This window comes from Callorhinchus milii, unplaced genomic scaffold, assembly GCF_018977255.1.
Source record: "Callorhinchus milii isolate IMCB2004 unplaced genomic scaffold, IMCB_Cmil_1.0 Scaffold5, whole genome shotgun sequence".
Taxonomy (NCBI): Eukaryota; Metazoa; Chordata; class Chondrichthyes; order Chimaeriformes; family Callorhinchidae; genus Callorhinchus; species Callorhinchus milii.
This window is the reverse complement of record NW_024704746.1, coordinates 7465676-7478783: the sequence shown is the minus strand read 5'-3', so window position 1 is coordinate 7478783 and position 13108 is coordinate 7465676. Positions and strand designations below refer to the sequence as shown.

Below are 13108 nucleotides of genomic sequence, written 5' to 3'. Positions count from 1 at the left end.
GCCCAGAATCCAGGATAAAACAGGGACGAGCGGGAAAATCCTCAATGATAGCAACAATCTGTTTGAAGCCTTACAACCCTAAGTGCCTAAGGTGTCAGCCTAGGTGGTACTCTCGCCTCTGAGTTAGGAACTTGTGGGTTCGAGCCCCAAGTTAAGCTCACTGTCTAGGCTGACATTTCAAAGTAGTGCTGAGGATGCGTTGCATTGTTGGAGGTGCCCTCCTTTGAATGATACTTAAACCAAAGTCCCACCTGCTTGCTCGGGTGGATGTTAAAGATCCCATGGAACTATTCAAAAAGAGAAAGGAGCTTCTTTCTCCCGGTGTCCAAGCTCTGAGAGAGAGAGAGAGACAAATAAAATTGGTCACTCACTCCATGGCTGTTTGGGGGATATTGCTGTGTGCAAATTGGCTGCTGTGTTCGCCTACAAACAAATCATGATAATAAAATCCTTTGAAGCGATGACACGATAAGGAGCTATATCAAAGATGAGGATTATATTACTGGTCTGAAATGCGTGTTGGCTTATCATGACAGCTTGAAAGGGAGAGTGCTCGCTTTTTACAGTAATAATAATAATTGCATTTGATACTCTGCCGTTTAGAAGCCCTCTAAGATGCTACCCAGCGGGGAGGGTGCTATACTAGTACAAGTTGTCGTCGTTGTTTTATTTCAGAAGAACATCTCAAAGTGCTTCACGGGATTTCATGTAAAGTGGTGTGACTGTGTATATTTTAGGTAAATGGGCAAGCGGTTTGGCCACAGGAATGTCACACAAGGAGCTGTGGAGTGAGCAATCATTTTTTTTATCGGGGGGTGAGGGGGGTTTGTCGGGTTGTCTGCAAGGACACGAGGAGAAAACTGCATTTGTTTATCGGTTTATCGTGAGCAAAAGGGGGAATAATTGGATGAGGATGGTTACAGGCTCATTGTCAGCGGTTGCTTTGGCCACGCCAGCTGCTCAGAGTTTCATCTCAGCGCCAATGAGCAGCTATAACGTTAAAGGAAAGGAGACAACTTCTTTACTGGAGGCTGCAGGTCAGCAAAGCTCCTTTGAAGAGATGAAACGATTATCCCAGAGTGTCAGAGGTCTGTGACGGGAATGTTTTATCCAGGAGATTTAAAGAGTTTAAAGGCTCACCTTGTTTCTAATGAAGCCCCAGCACACAGCTTAATGCAATTACAGCAAACGGACTGAAATTCATCTCACACGGGCAAATCAGAACGGCTCTAAGCAATCATTGGATTGCGCTTTGTATACTAATCTGGTCATCGCGAGATGGCACACTCAGAGCTGCCAAGCCAAGAAGAAATGGTTGCAAGTGACAACAGGAGTCTCGCAGTGTTGTGGTTGGAGCACTCGCCTCGCAAGCGAAAGGACCCGGGTTTGATTCCCAGGCGAGGCAAAACCTTGGGCAAGTTTCCTTGCTCCACACACTTCTGTTTACCAAGCAGTAAGTTGGAAGCTGGTTGTTTAGTGGATTGCCGAATCTCTTTCCAGGGGTAATAATCCCTTCAATTTTGTTTAAAAGTGATTTGATCACTCAATCCACGGCGGTTTGTAGGATAGGTCGATTCACTTCACAGTATATTCTGTGAAGTGTCTTAGCAAAGTGATAAGGCGTTGCATCAAATGCAAGGATTATTATTATCGGAGGGTGGCACAGGGTGGGCTGGGATGGAAAGAGTTTCTTCCATCCAATTCAGTATCCATAAGTCTACTTCAGCATACGTCGTTCAATGCCTTTATTTTCCTTTATTTTCGAACAAGCAAAAAAAAGAGTGTGAGAGAGAGACGGGAAGATTGTTCTTATAGGAACTTAACACAGTAAAATCTCTCAAAGCACTTTGCAGTATCCAAACCAACCTGAAAATTTCATGCATCCTGCCTCACTTGGAAATTCCAGAGATATTTGTTAGAAAGGTACTGTGTCCCTACAGGGATTTAGCTAACTCCAGAAAGTATTAGGTGCAGGTTGGCAGGAGCCAAGGCTTGGGGCCGTTGGGTTACTGCTGGAGTCTAACCGGTTAAAATTGCATGGCTTGCCATTGATTGAATTGTCCTGCAAGCTTTCCCGCTGCTTGTCCAGCTAGGATCACCCTACCCATTGGGGCTTTGACCTGCAGGGTTAACAGGAGCTGAATGAGAAGATTCCCTGCCCCCAGTGACTGATCGGCCCTTCCAAATCCTGCCAGTCACTGGGGACAGGGATTCCTCCCACTCAACTCCTGCTAACCCTGCAAGCCAAAGCCCGAATGGGTAGGAAAACTTCTGTGGGTCATCATAAAGTGGGACGTAAGCTGGGTCTCAGAGTCTGAGAGTGGAGGAATGCTCTGTGTGCCTGCCATTAGTGGATGACTTGATAACAACTCTCTGCTCTCTGGCATTCAGTGCAATCTACCCCTGTTTACTCTTCAACAGACGGACTCACATTAATCCCATTTAATTCCCTGAGATGATCTTGTTAAATGAAAACTAGTCTTGAAGTCCTGTAAATCACCTTGCGTTCATCACTCCTTGTAGCTTATTATTACTTGTATGTCTGTGTGTGTATCAAACAGTGTATCTCCGTTCATCAGAGGTGCAGGCACCATGGCTTAGCAGTAGGCAGTCTATTAAATTGCCACAATCTGATTGGCTTCGGCACCGGCAGTAATCCTGACGGAATCCTCGTGCTCTCACAAAGCAATTTAAATTTCCAAAAGCCGACTCGCTTACGCCCTTTGAGGGATCTGTGGCCCTGAACCATTTAATAATGATGTCGGTTCAAGACATCAGAACATCAGGGATGTGAGTGAGCGGGGTGTGGAAGGCCGAGAGTAAAGGGATGCTTAGTGTAGCATTAGTGGAATGAGATGACTCCATTTCTGCTGCTCTTAGCCTCATATGCTAGGCAGTGGTGCACACGATTTTAGAAACCTTTAGTCCGTATAAATATCTGCACTGAAGCACTCCATGTGGAGTCCTGTAGCATAGAGGTTGGAGCACTTGCCTCGCAAGCAAGAGAACCTGGATTCGATTGACGGCAGGCAAAACGTTACACAAGTTTGCTTACTCCACAAGCCTCTATTTCCCTAGCAGCAAGTAGAAACCTGGCTGTTAGTTGATTGGCAGATCGCTTTCTGGGGATAATAATCCCTCCCCCCAAAATTATAATATTTTGGTCACTCAATCAATGACTTTTGGTGGGACACTGCTGCACAAAATTGGCTGTAGTGTTTCACCCACAAAAATACGGTCAATTCACTTTACAGGATGTTCTGTGAAATGCTTTGAGACATCTTGAAGTCGTGATATGGAGATACATCATATTCAAGGATTATTATTAAATACAGGGTGAATCAAAAGTACTTACTCATAGGTCTTTTTGAGAGGTTCAAACTACATGCCATGGAGACGTTTACACATATCAACTTGGTGACAAAAACTTTCACAAGGCGATGAAAAACATCTCCTGTAACAGCTGCACATTCTCTACCAATGTTATCTTTAAAAAAAGAACATAATTAATAATTATAAACACTATGAGTGAGGACTTCTGATTCACCCTGTATAATAATAATCCTTGCATTTGTATATAGCTGATTCTAGTACGGATTTCTTGTGTTCAAACCTGTGTCCCATTCAGTCCTATTGCAAAGTATTGTACAACATGATGTGTGGAAATGCCACTTCACTGGGTCCCAACCCCAGCCGTACTGTCAAGTGCCTTGAGAAATCCTCTCGATGTGAAAGGCACGATAGAAATGTAAATTTGTCATATATTGTTCCATTCAGTCCTATTCTGATGAGTTGCAGTGTACACATCCATATCTTGTTCACTCCCATTATTTAGAGTTTAGTGCTTTCAGTCCTGTCCCACCTGTGTCTGCCTGGCTCAGTTGGTAGCACTCTGGACTCCGAGTCAGAAGGTTATGGGTTGAAGCACCACATTGGGACTTGGAACTCATGTGATCTAAACTGACCCTCCAGTGCAGCACTGTTGGAGGTGCCATCCTTCGGATGAGATTTTAAATCAAGGTCTTGTCTGGGCATTAAAGATGCCGTAGCATTATTCAAAAAGGGAAGGATCTTCTCTCCCCAGGTGCCCTGGCCAACAATCCCCAAATAAAAATAAATCATTGACTTCATGGCTATTTGCAGGACATTGCTGTGCGCAAAATTGGCTGCCCACAAAACACACAGTCACTGCGCTTTACAGTAAATTCTGTGAAGCACTTTGAGACGTCCTATTCATCCCTATTGTACAGAAAGATAATGCCGCAAGTCGCTTTGTAGTGCACAATTAAAGTGTATCAAGTCTAAGGTGGCCCCCAGTGATTGATATTAAGTACAAAATAAGATAAATATAATCAACCTGCAGTCAGGTTACACAGAAACATAGCAATATTGTAGGAGTCTAATCACTTTTATGTAAAATCTTTTTTTTATTGCTTTAGTTTAGATTGAGTTGTTGAATAAATGATGAAATGGGCTGTGGGACCAAGATTGGGAAATTAACTACTTTTACCCAGACTTTATTGAAACCATGATCTAATTATAAAATATCTCAGCGCTCTGTGTTTATTGGGATTCGGATTTCCATGGAATCGAGGATTTCATCAGCACAACTTTGATTTATTCTTGCTGAGAAGCTGACGATTTGGCAGTCGTTCAGCATCTGGCAGCGGTTGCGGTGTATTGTGTCAGTGCTGCCTGCGGCTGGCCAGTGTCTTCAGTGATAGAGTTGTTGGGATGTGGAACTATCTGCCAAGTTAGGTGGTAGAAGCAGAGTCCATTGCGGGTTTCAAGCGAGACATAGACAAGTATTTGTTTTGGTCAGCCGGGTGTCTGACACATGCGGAAACCCATCACCATGGTTAAGAGTTATCCAAACCAAGCTGTGAATTCCATGCATCCCACCTACCTACACATAGAGATTTCAGTGATTCCAGAGAGAGATTGTTGGAATAGAATGCGCACTCTCCCTGGAGAGACGGATTCTGCTTACCTCAAGTATTTGGAGGATTAGAGGCTTGAAGCGATCTGGGTATAAGGCAGGGCAGTGGGATTGAATGAACAACTTGCTCTTAAAACTGTTGCAGACTCGAGGGCTGAATGGCCTTCTTCTGCTCTGTTAATGTCTATGATTCCCTGATTCTATCACTCTATGACACAGTGTGTCAGCCTGGCTCAGTTGGTAGCACTCTTGTCTCTGAGTCAGAAGGTTGTGGGTTCAAGCCTCACATCAGGACTTGGAATCACATAGTCTAAGCTGACATTCCAATGCAGTGTGTGTTGCTTTGATGGCGGTGTCTTCATTCGGATGAGATGCAAACCAAAGTCCAGTTTCCCTGTCCAGGTGGACATTAAAGATCTCATGGCACTATTCGAAAAGAGAAGTGAGTTTCTCCTGGTGTCCTGGCTAACAAGTGCCACAAATAAAATTGGCCACTCACTCCATGGCTGTTTGTGTGACACTGCTATGCACAAATTGGCTCCAGAGTTCACCCACAGAATACACAGTCAATCCACTTTACAGTATATCCTGCGAATAGCTTTGAAACGTCTTGTCAACGTGATAAGGTGGTATATCAAATACAAGGATTATTAGTATCATTATTATTGTTATTGTTATTTTATCACTCTATAAGTGGTACTTGACAACAACAGAACACGTGAGCTGTGGTTTGTGGAAGAGGTGGAATGGAGGTGGTTTAAAATCTCAGTGTGCACCATCATAGTAGACAGATTATACAGAGCAGATACAGACCGTACCTACTCCCTCTGGTGGGCTCTGAGGCTATGACGAGACTGCAGGAAGGCATCTTTTGGAGACCGCGTTTATAGTCAACTGCAGGGTGTTCACACAGTCCTGTTACCCCCATGTTTTTTTTCTACAGTGCACTGACCAACAACTGAGACATGTGAAAGAATGATAATAATTGTATTAGAAGTACTTAATTGCATTCCGTACAAGTGCTTAACTGTATTTAGATGTTCAGAGGATCGGTGTGTGTGAGCGCCATGGTTTGCATGGCAGATAATAATCCGTCACCATGTTTGGGGCGACATTCTCCATCCATCCCAACCACTGGATTGCAGCTCAGCTAAGAGTCTCTTCCAAAGGATGTTTGAATGTCGCAAGCAACGTAAAGTGTTTTGAGACGTTTCTGACTGTGACGTTAATGGCACGCATTGTAACTTTGTTAAGTGTCTGGGAGCAAACTATTAGCGCTAATTAAAGTTGCGTTGGTACTGAGCAATGTGCCGTTCATTTGCACTGCAATTATTCATGTTGTTGAGATAGATGACTTGTTAAAATACATTTCTCTGGGAGGAACATGTGCGCATTTAAAATTAATAAATATTCCAGAACATTTGATTCAGGGCCTTTCATACCAGGAGGATGTCTCAAAGCGCTTCATAGGATACACTATAAAATGTAATGGCTGTGTATTTGTAGACCAACACGACAGCCGATTTGCACAAAAAAGTGTCCCACAAACAGCGATAGAGTGAGTGACTAATTTTATCTGGGGGATTGTTGGCCAGGACACTGGGAGAGATAAAACCCCTTCTCTTTTTGAATAATGCCATTGGATCTTTAACATCTACCTGAACAGGCGGACAGGACCTCAGAAAACGTTTCATCTGAGGAACATCAACTCCAGCAATGCAGTGCTCCACCAACACTGTGCTGGGACGTCAAACTAAACTTTGAACCCACAACCTTTCTGACTTAGGGCCAAGAAAGCTATGAACTGAGCCAGGCTGACACAGTGGTGGCTATATGGAGTGGACAGCAATTGGCCCTTGCATAAGGTTTGCAGGTTGCAGCCCTGTGTGTGTGTGTGTGTGGCTGGCGAGGTGATCGGTATTCTAATGGCAGTGCAGTTCCTCTGCAAAAAAAAACTCAGCGGCAAGAGAAACCATTCGTCTTAGCCATCCAAAAGGTCAAGTTAGGTTAAAGCATCGTGCAGTGAGGGTAATGAGTTGTCAGATAAACTGATTAAAATATGATTTTCACTTCTGGATTTATAACTCTAACTTCATTTCTAAGAGAGAGAGAGAAAATAATCCTACTATGTACTGGAAATAATTAGTGCGGTGAAGTATTGGACTCGAGAGAAAGAGAAGTACAGAGACTGTAATTAGAAACTGCTGAAGACCCTCGCCAACTGGCATTTCAGATAGCATCTCTATTCTTGTCTTTAATAAATATTCCGTGTGTTAAGCTGATTTTATGCATTACTGACCTTTATCCTGTTTATATTTCACGTTGTTCTCCACTCGGAGAATGAGGAGACAGGCAAGCATTGGGGCAGTGTGTGGTCCCATTGTCCGGCACTGAATGCTTCAGATTCCCCGGACCCTCTTTAAAGTGTGAGGCTGACTATTAGCATTTCTAAAGAACCGTTATCTCGGGCTAGCACTACTGCTCAAATCTCAGAGTTGCCATTGACTTTGGGGAAAAACAATACCCAATAATAGACGTTTCAGTGCCTTGGGATGTCCTCCCGACGTGAAAGGCGCTCTATAAATGTAATTTTGTATATATATATATCTATATTGGAAATAAATCAGAAAAAGGTCTTTTTAATTTACTCAGTGATAGATTAAAGAAGGAAGGATACGGGAGCCTGGTGTGTTCACCTGTGTGAAGTGGGCTTACAGTGGGGTCCAAGCAGGGATAGGGAGTCATTCAGAAGAAGCTGATTTCCGGTCATGGAATGAAGGCTGTCAATATTGAACAACAGAATCACGGCACAATTGTTCTTAGTGCCCAGTTGCTCAACTTACAATCAAGAGGCTGATGCCTCATCCCAACCCACGTATGAATGTGAGGTGACAGCTGTTCAATGTTCAAGACTAGAATACTGAAACTGTCTGGTGATGGACAACCTGTGTGTGTTGAGCGGAGGATTGTACAGAGGTGGAGAAGCGGTAAAAGTGCTTGCACAAGGCGCATTATTGCTTTATTTTTAGGTCATGATTTGTGTGCTTTGTGCCTGGTTGACATGTTTCTTTGTCCCACAATAGCTGAATCTCAGCCCTATCTCTGTCTCTAGCCTCCCACCCATCCCCCCCCCTCCCCCCACCACACACACACACATACACATAGAACTTACTGCTAAGTAAACAAAGGCTTGTGGAGTAGGGAAACTTGCCTAAGGTTTTTGGCCTGCTCGGGAATCGAAACTGGGTCCTCTCGCTTGCAACCTGCTAACCAAAATGCTACAAGATATGTTGCCTCTGAGCAGGGCAATCATTACCTGCAAAAGCATAACTGAGCCCTCTACAAGGCTTTGATATGCGCTGGTTCCATTTTCACCAGTAGAACTACATTCGGGTCGAGAGGTTCATTCTTTTGAAGAGCGTGGACTCAGAAATTGCTGTTTATCCCAGAATGTAATAGTTCAGGGTGTGGTCAGTGGAGGCTGTAAGATCACTTGCCTCTCACTCCAGAGACTGGGCTTCAAATCCATCTCAAGTTGATGGAATGACATTTCTTCATCTCTGAAAGCTGAAAGGGTCTTGAAGAAAATTGGAATTGAGCATGGTGGGGCAGCCTGAATTATGAAGGCAGAATGCCAGCCTTCAGATCTAGGGAATAAGGTGTTCGCAGTCCAACCTTTCCAGGGCGGCTTGTAGGGTTTGTATGTGTCTCACGTACACTCTCAAGATCCAAGAAGCACATGTCAACCAAATAGCAAATACAAATAAATTAAGGGCAGGAGCTTGGAAGCATCCCAACGATATGCCTATCACAAGCCGTTGCAGGTTAATCTGAATTCAAATTGTCAATTTCTCCACAGTTTGCTCAGAATGCTCTGCGAGCCTTTCTAATTCAACTTTCTGCTGTGGTTTATCTTTTTTTTCTTACGAAAAGTGGGATGATTCTCACATTGTACTGGTTTATATTCCCTCTCCTTCCACAAACAGAGTAACGTTTCAGTGTCAGCCTGGTTCAGTCAGTCCCACTGAGTCAGACATCCTTCTGGCATGAAAAGCGCTATACAAATGTAGATTTGTTGTTTGATGTCGTTCAGTCAGAAGGTTCTGAACTTATACAGTCTAAACTGATGTTCCAGTGCAGTACTGGTGATGTGATGCATTGTCAGAGTTACTCTCCTTTGGTTAAACTGGGGACCCGTCTGCCTGTTGAGATTAAGATCCTGTGGCACTATTTGACAAGAGAAGGGAATTTCTGTCTCCCGGCCAACAAAAATGTCCTGGCCAACAAAAATCCCCCAAATAAAATTGGTCACTCGCTCAATGGCTGTTAGTGGGACACTGCGGTGGGCAAATTGGCTGCCAAATTTGCTCAGAAATGCAGTTACTACACTTCACCATAATCACATGAAGCATTTTGAGAGAGAGGCAGAGTCCATTGTACATTTCAAGTGAGAATAACATTTTAAATGGGAATGAAAAAGCAATCCCAGATCAACTCGACAGCAATAAACAGAATTAATGTTAACAAAGGGCATTTTCAGGACAAACACCAGGAAGTTTAACTTAAGCAGAGGGTAATTAATGCCTGGACCAGGTTGCCAGGAAAAGTGGTTGAAGCCAGGACACTGGGACTCATTTAAAAGCAGCTTGATGCTGTGATGGGAGGGCGGTTGGATGGGGTCTTCTGGAGGGATGAGATCTGATGGACGAAGAGGATTCTTCATCCGAATCGATCTTGTGATTTTGTAGGGGAAGTAGTTGGGTGTAATAATAATAATAATAAATAATAATTACGAAAGATTATTAATGAAAGGGTATTTGAAAGATAGAGGCTTGAAGGGGTGTGGCGACAGGGCAGGGCAGTGGGGAATGATGTGAGAGCCTTTGCTGACTTGATGGGCCAAATAAGCTCCTTCTGCGCTGTAAATTTCTCTGATTTGCTTTGAGATTGATCCCTTCTCTCCCTCCCCCTCTCTCTCTCTCTCGTCTCCTTTGCAGGGAGGAATGATTGCCCTGCTGCTGGCCATCCTGTTCCTGGTCACGGTCCTGTACACACGCAGGCGTTGGTGCAAGCGGCGCCGTGTGCCGCAGCCCCAGAAGAGCGCGAGTGCGGAGGCAGCCAATGAGATCCACTACATCCCCTCGGTGCTGATGGCCGGCCAGACCCGCGAGAGCCTGCGCAACAGCAGACTGCAGGGTCACAACTCCAGCGGCTCCATCAGCATCCGCGAGACGCCCATCCTGGACGGCTACGAGTACGACATCGACGACCTGAGGCAGCAGTTGCAGCGAGAGTGTATGAATGGTGGAGAGGACTTCGGCAGCCAGGTCACACGCACCCTGGATTCCCTTCAAGGCCACGACGAGAAAAGCTGCTTGGACCTCACGCCAGGTCTGTACAGCACATAGCGTAGCACAGCATGGGTTCCACGTCCTGAAGGGATACTACTACTAATAATAATAATCCTTATTAATAATCCTTGCATCTGATATAGCGCTACATCACGTTGACAGGATGTCTCAAAGCACTTCACGGGAGTTACTGTGAAATGGAGTGACTGTATTTGTTGGCAAACACAAAGGGAAAATAATAATAAGATGAAGAATACCTGCATTTGGTAAAGCGCCTTATCTTATCGTAAGGACATCTCAAAGAGCTACTCAGAATATATTGTAAAGTGGATTGACTGTGTATGTTTGTGGGCGAACACTGCTGCCAGTTGCACACAACAGTGTCCCACAAACAGTTGCGGTTTGAGTGACCACATTTTTTTGGTGGGGGGGAGGAATTATTACCGCCAGAAAGCAATCCAGCAATCGGATAACGACCAGGTTCCTATTTGCTGCTAAGTCAACAGAGACTTGTGGAGTAAGGAAACTTGCATAAGGTTTACCCCCCACCCAGGAATCGAATCAGGGTCTTCTTTCGCTTGCGAAGTGAGCGTGCTAACCACTACTGTGAAATGATGTGTCTGTATTCATAACCAAATGAGGTAGCACAATTGCACACAACAATGTCCCACCAACAGCCAGGCGTGACCGATTTTATTTGGGGGATTGTTAGCCACCGGAAGAAACTCCTTTCTCTTTTCCGATAGTACCATGGGATCTTTAATGTCCACCTGAACAGGCAGACAGGACCTTGGTTTAACATCTCATTTAAAGGAGGGATTCGGTCGGGTGTGCGATTATGGGCTTTTTCCACTTGTGAATGGGTCCCCAAACTAGAGGGCGCAAATATAAGTTAGCCAGTGAATAGAGTGGTATAGGGGAGAGAAAGGAATAGGAGGGGTGGAGGATTGTGTGGAGTTGGGCTGGTTGGGCTGAATGACCTTTTCCAAGCCATGACATTCTACATAAGTCTATGAATGTTGTAGACTGAGCACCAGTGGAGAGATGATAATCACTGAGTATATGACTGATGAGTCTGAGGTGGAAGCATTTGTAAGCTGTAGGAATGGGTTGGTGCTGTTAGGATTGGAATAAGTACAGGTGATCACATAGGTTTTAGAGACCTTAGGTTTCAGTACAGTTAGGAGAATCTCATTCTGGGGGGAAGCAAGCAGTCAGGGTTGAATAATGTAGATTGATATCCTGGAGTTTCTACCTGATTGCCTGCAGGGTGTCTGGGAGAAATTTCAGAGCTTTATCATCGCAGAGCTCTCACTTCATCCAAAGCTCTCTCCTGCGATCCCTCGGGAAATTGAATAAATAAGCCAGAATGCTTGTCCTGTCAGAAATAGCATACTCAAGGGGCCAGATGGCCTTTTCTCATTTCATGCCTGTTTGTACAAGACCAGCCAGCAGCTGTGTAACTTGGTTAGGTCCCACTGCCTTTTTTTGGATAAAAGAAGCTAGTTACTGGGGGTGTTTTGCAAAGCAATGCTTGTGGCTGGGGATGTATGAAAGAAAGCCAGGATTGATTCAGTGCCTGGTTTGACAGCCCCAAATGTGTAGACGTGCACTAAATAATAACGCTTGCATTTGGTATAGCGCCTTCCATGTCGGGAGGACGTCCAAAAGCTCTTCATGGGATTTACTGTAAATGGGGTTTAAATTGAGGAGGGGAGGGAGTCAAAGGGACTTTGGGATGGAGCTTCAGAGAGCAGGGCAAAATGGCTAAAAGCTCATCCAACAATGACAGGAGAAAACTGTTTGTTTTGTGGGAGAACCTGGCGGGCAACTTGTGTTTTTCACATAAAATGTGGACTTGGGCTTTGTATAAACAAACACCAAGGACCAAGTCTTTGCCAATCTTTCTCAATGCTGCCATGCATTCTGTGTTGCCCGTACCAGGAAATGGAAACATCACAGGGGGATTTATCAATCAGAGAGCAACGACAACAATTTGGATTCACGTAATGTCCTTGTAATAATAATAAGAATCCTTGCATTTGATATAGCACCTTATCACATAATTGAGACTTCATAACATGCTTCACAGATGAAACTGTAAAGTGGATTGACTGTGTATGTTGTAGGCAAAACACAGCAGCCAATTACGCACAGCAACGTCCCACAATCGGTCGTGGATTGAGTGATTCCCCCACATTTTGGGGGGTAGTGGATTATTATCCCCTGAAAGCAATCAGTCGATTCACAACCAGGTTCCTACTTACTGCTAAGTAAACAGAGACGTGCGGAGTAAGGAAACGTACTTAAGGAATCGAAACCAGGTCTTCTCGCTTGCGAGACGAGCACGCTAATTACTACGCTATAGGACTCCATCCTCCATGCAGGATAGAGACTTGTAGAACCCTAAAGCTCTTTCTGTTAGAGAAGATTGACAGGAGCCAAGTGGGAAGAATACCAGCCTGCAGCAAACAAAGCTAACAGATACTTTCATCGCAAAAGTAGATGATTTGGTGTATTTCACACCAGCTAAAGAAAGAAAGAAGAAATCTTTCCAGCTGTTCATCTTGAAGGGAGTTTGTCCCGGTGTCTTGGCCAAACAATCCCCCGGATAAAATTGATCATTCATTTCATGGGTGTATTGCAGTGTGCAAATTGGCTGCTGCGTTCGTCCACAGAATACTTCACAGTAAATTGTGTGAAGCGCTTTGAGAAGCAACCCCCAACACGAAAGTTGCTATATCAGATGCAAAGCTTATTATTATTATTATTTTACTTTTTTTCTCACTCCTCATTTCGCCCAGATACATAGTCACTA

General features: G+C 44.3%; 1 protein-coding gene across 1 annotated transcript in view; it reads left to right on the top strand.

Moving 5' to 3' along the window:
• astn1 (astrotactin 1) overlaps nt 1-13108 on the top strand; it is a 620426-nt gene that overhangs the window by 195838 nt on the left and 411480 nt on the right. Inside the window, 1 exon segment of the mRNA XM_042334960.1 lies at nt 9937-10330. Within this exon segment, the coding sequence (XP_042190894.1) occupies nt 9937-10330 (394 nt within the window).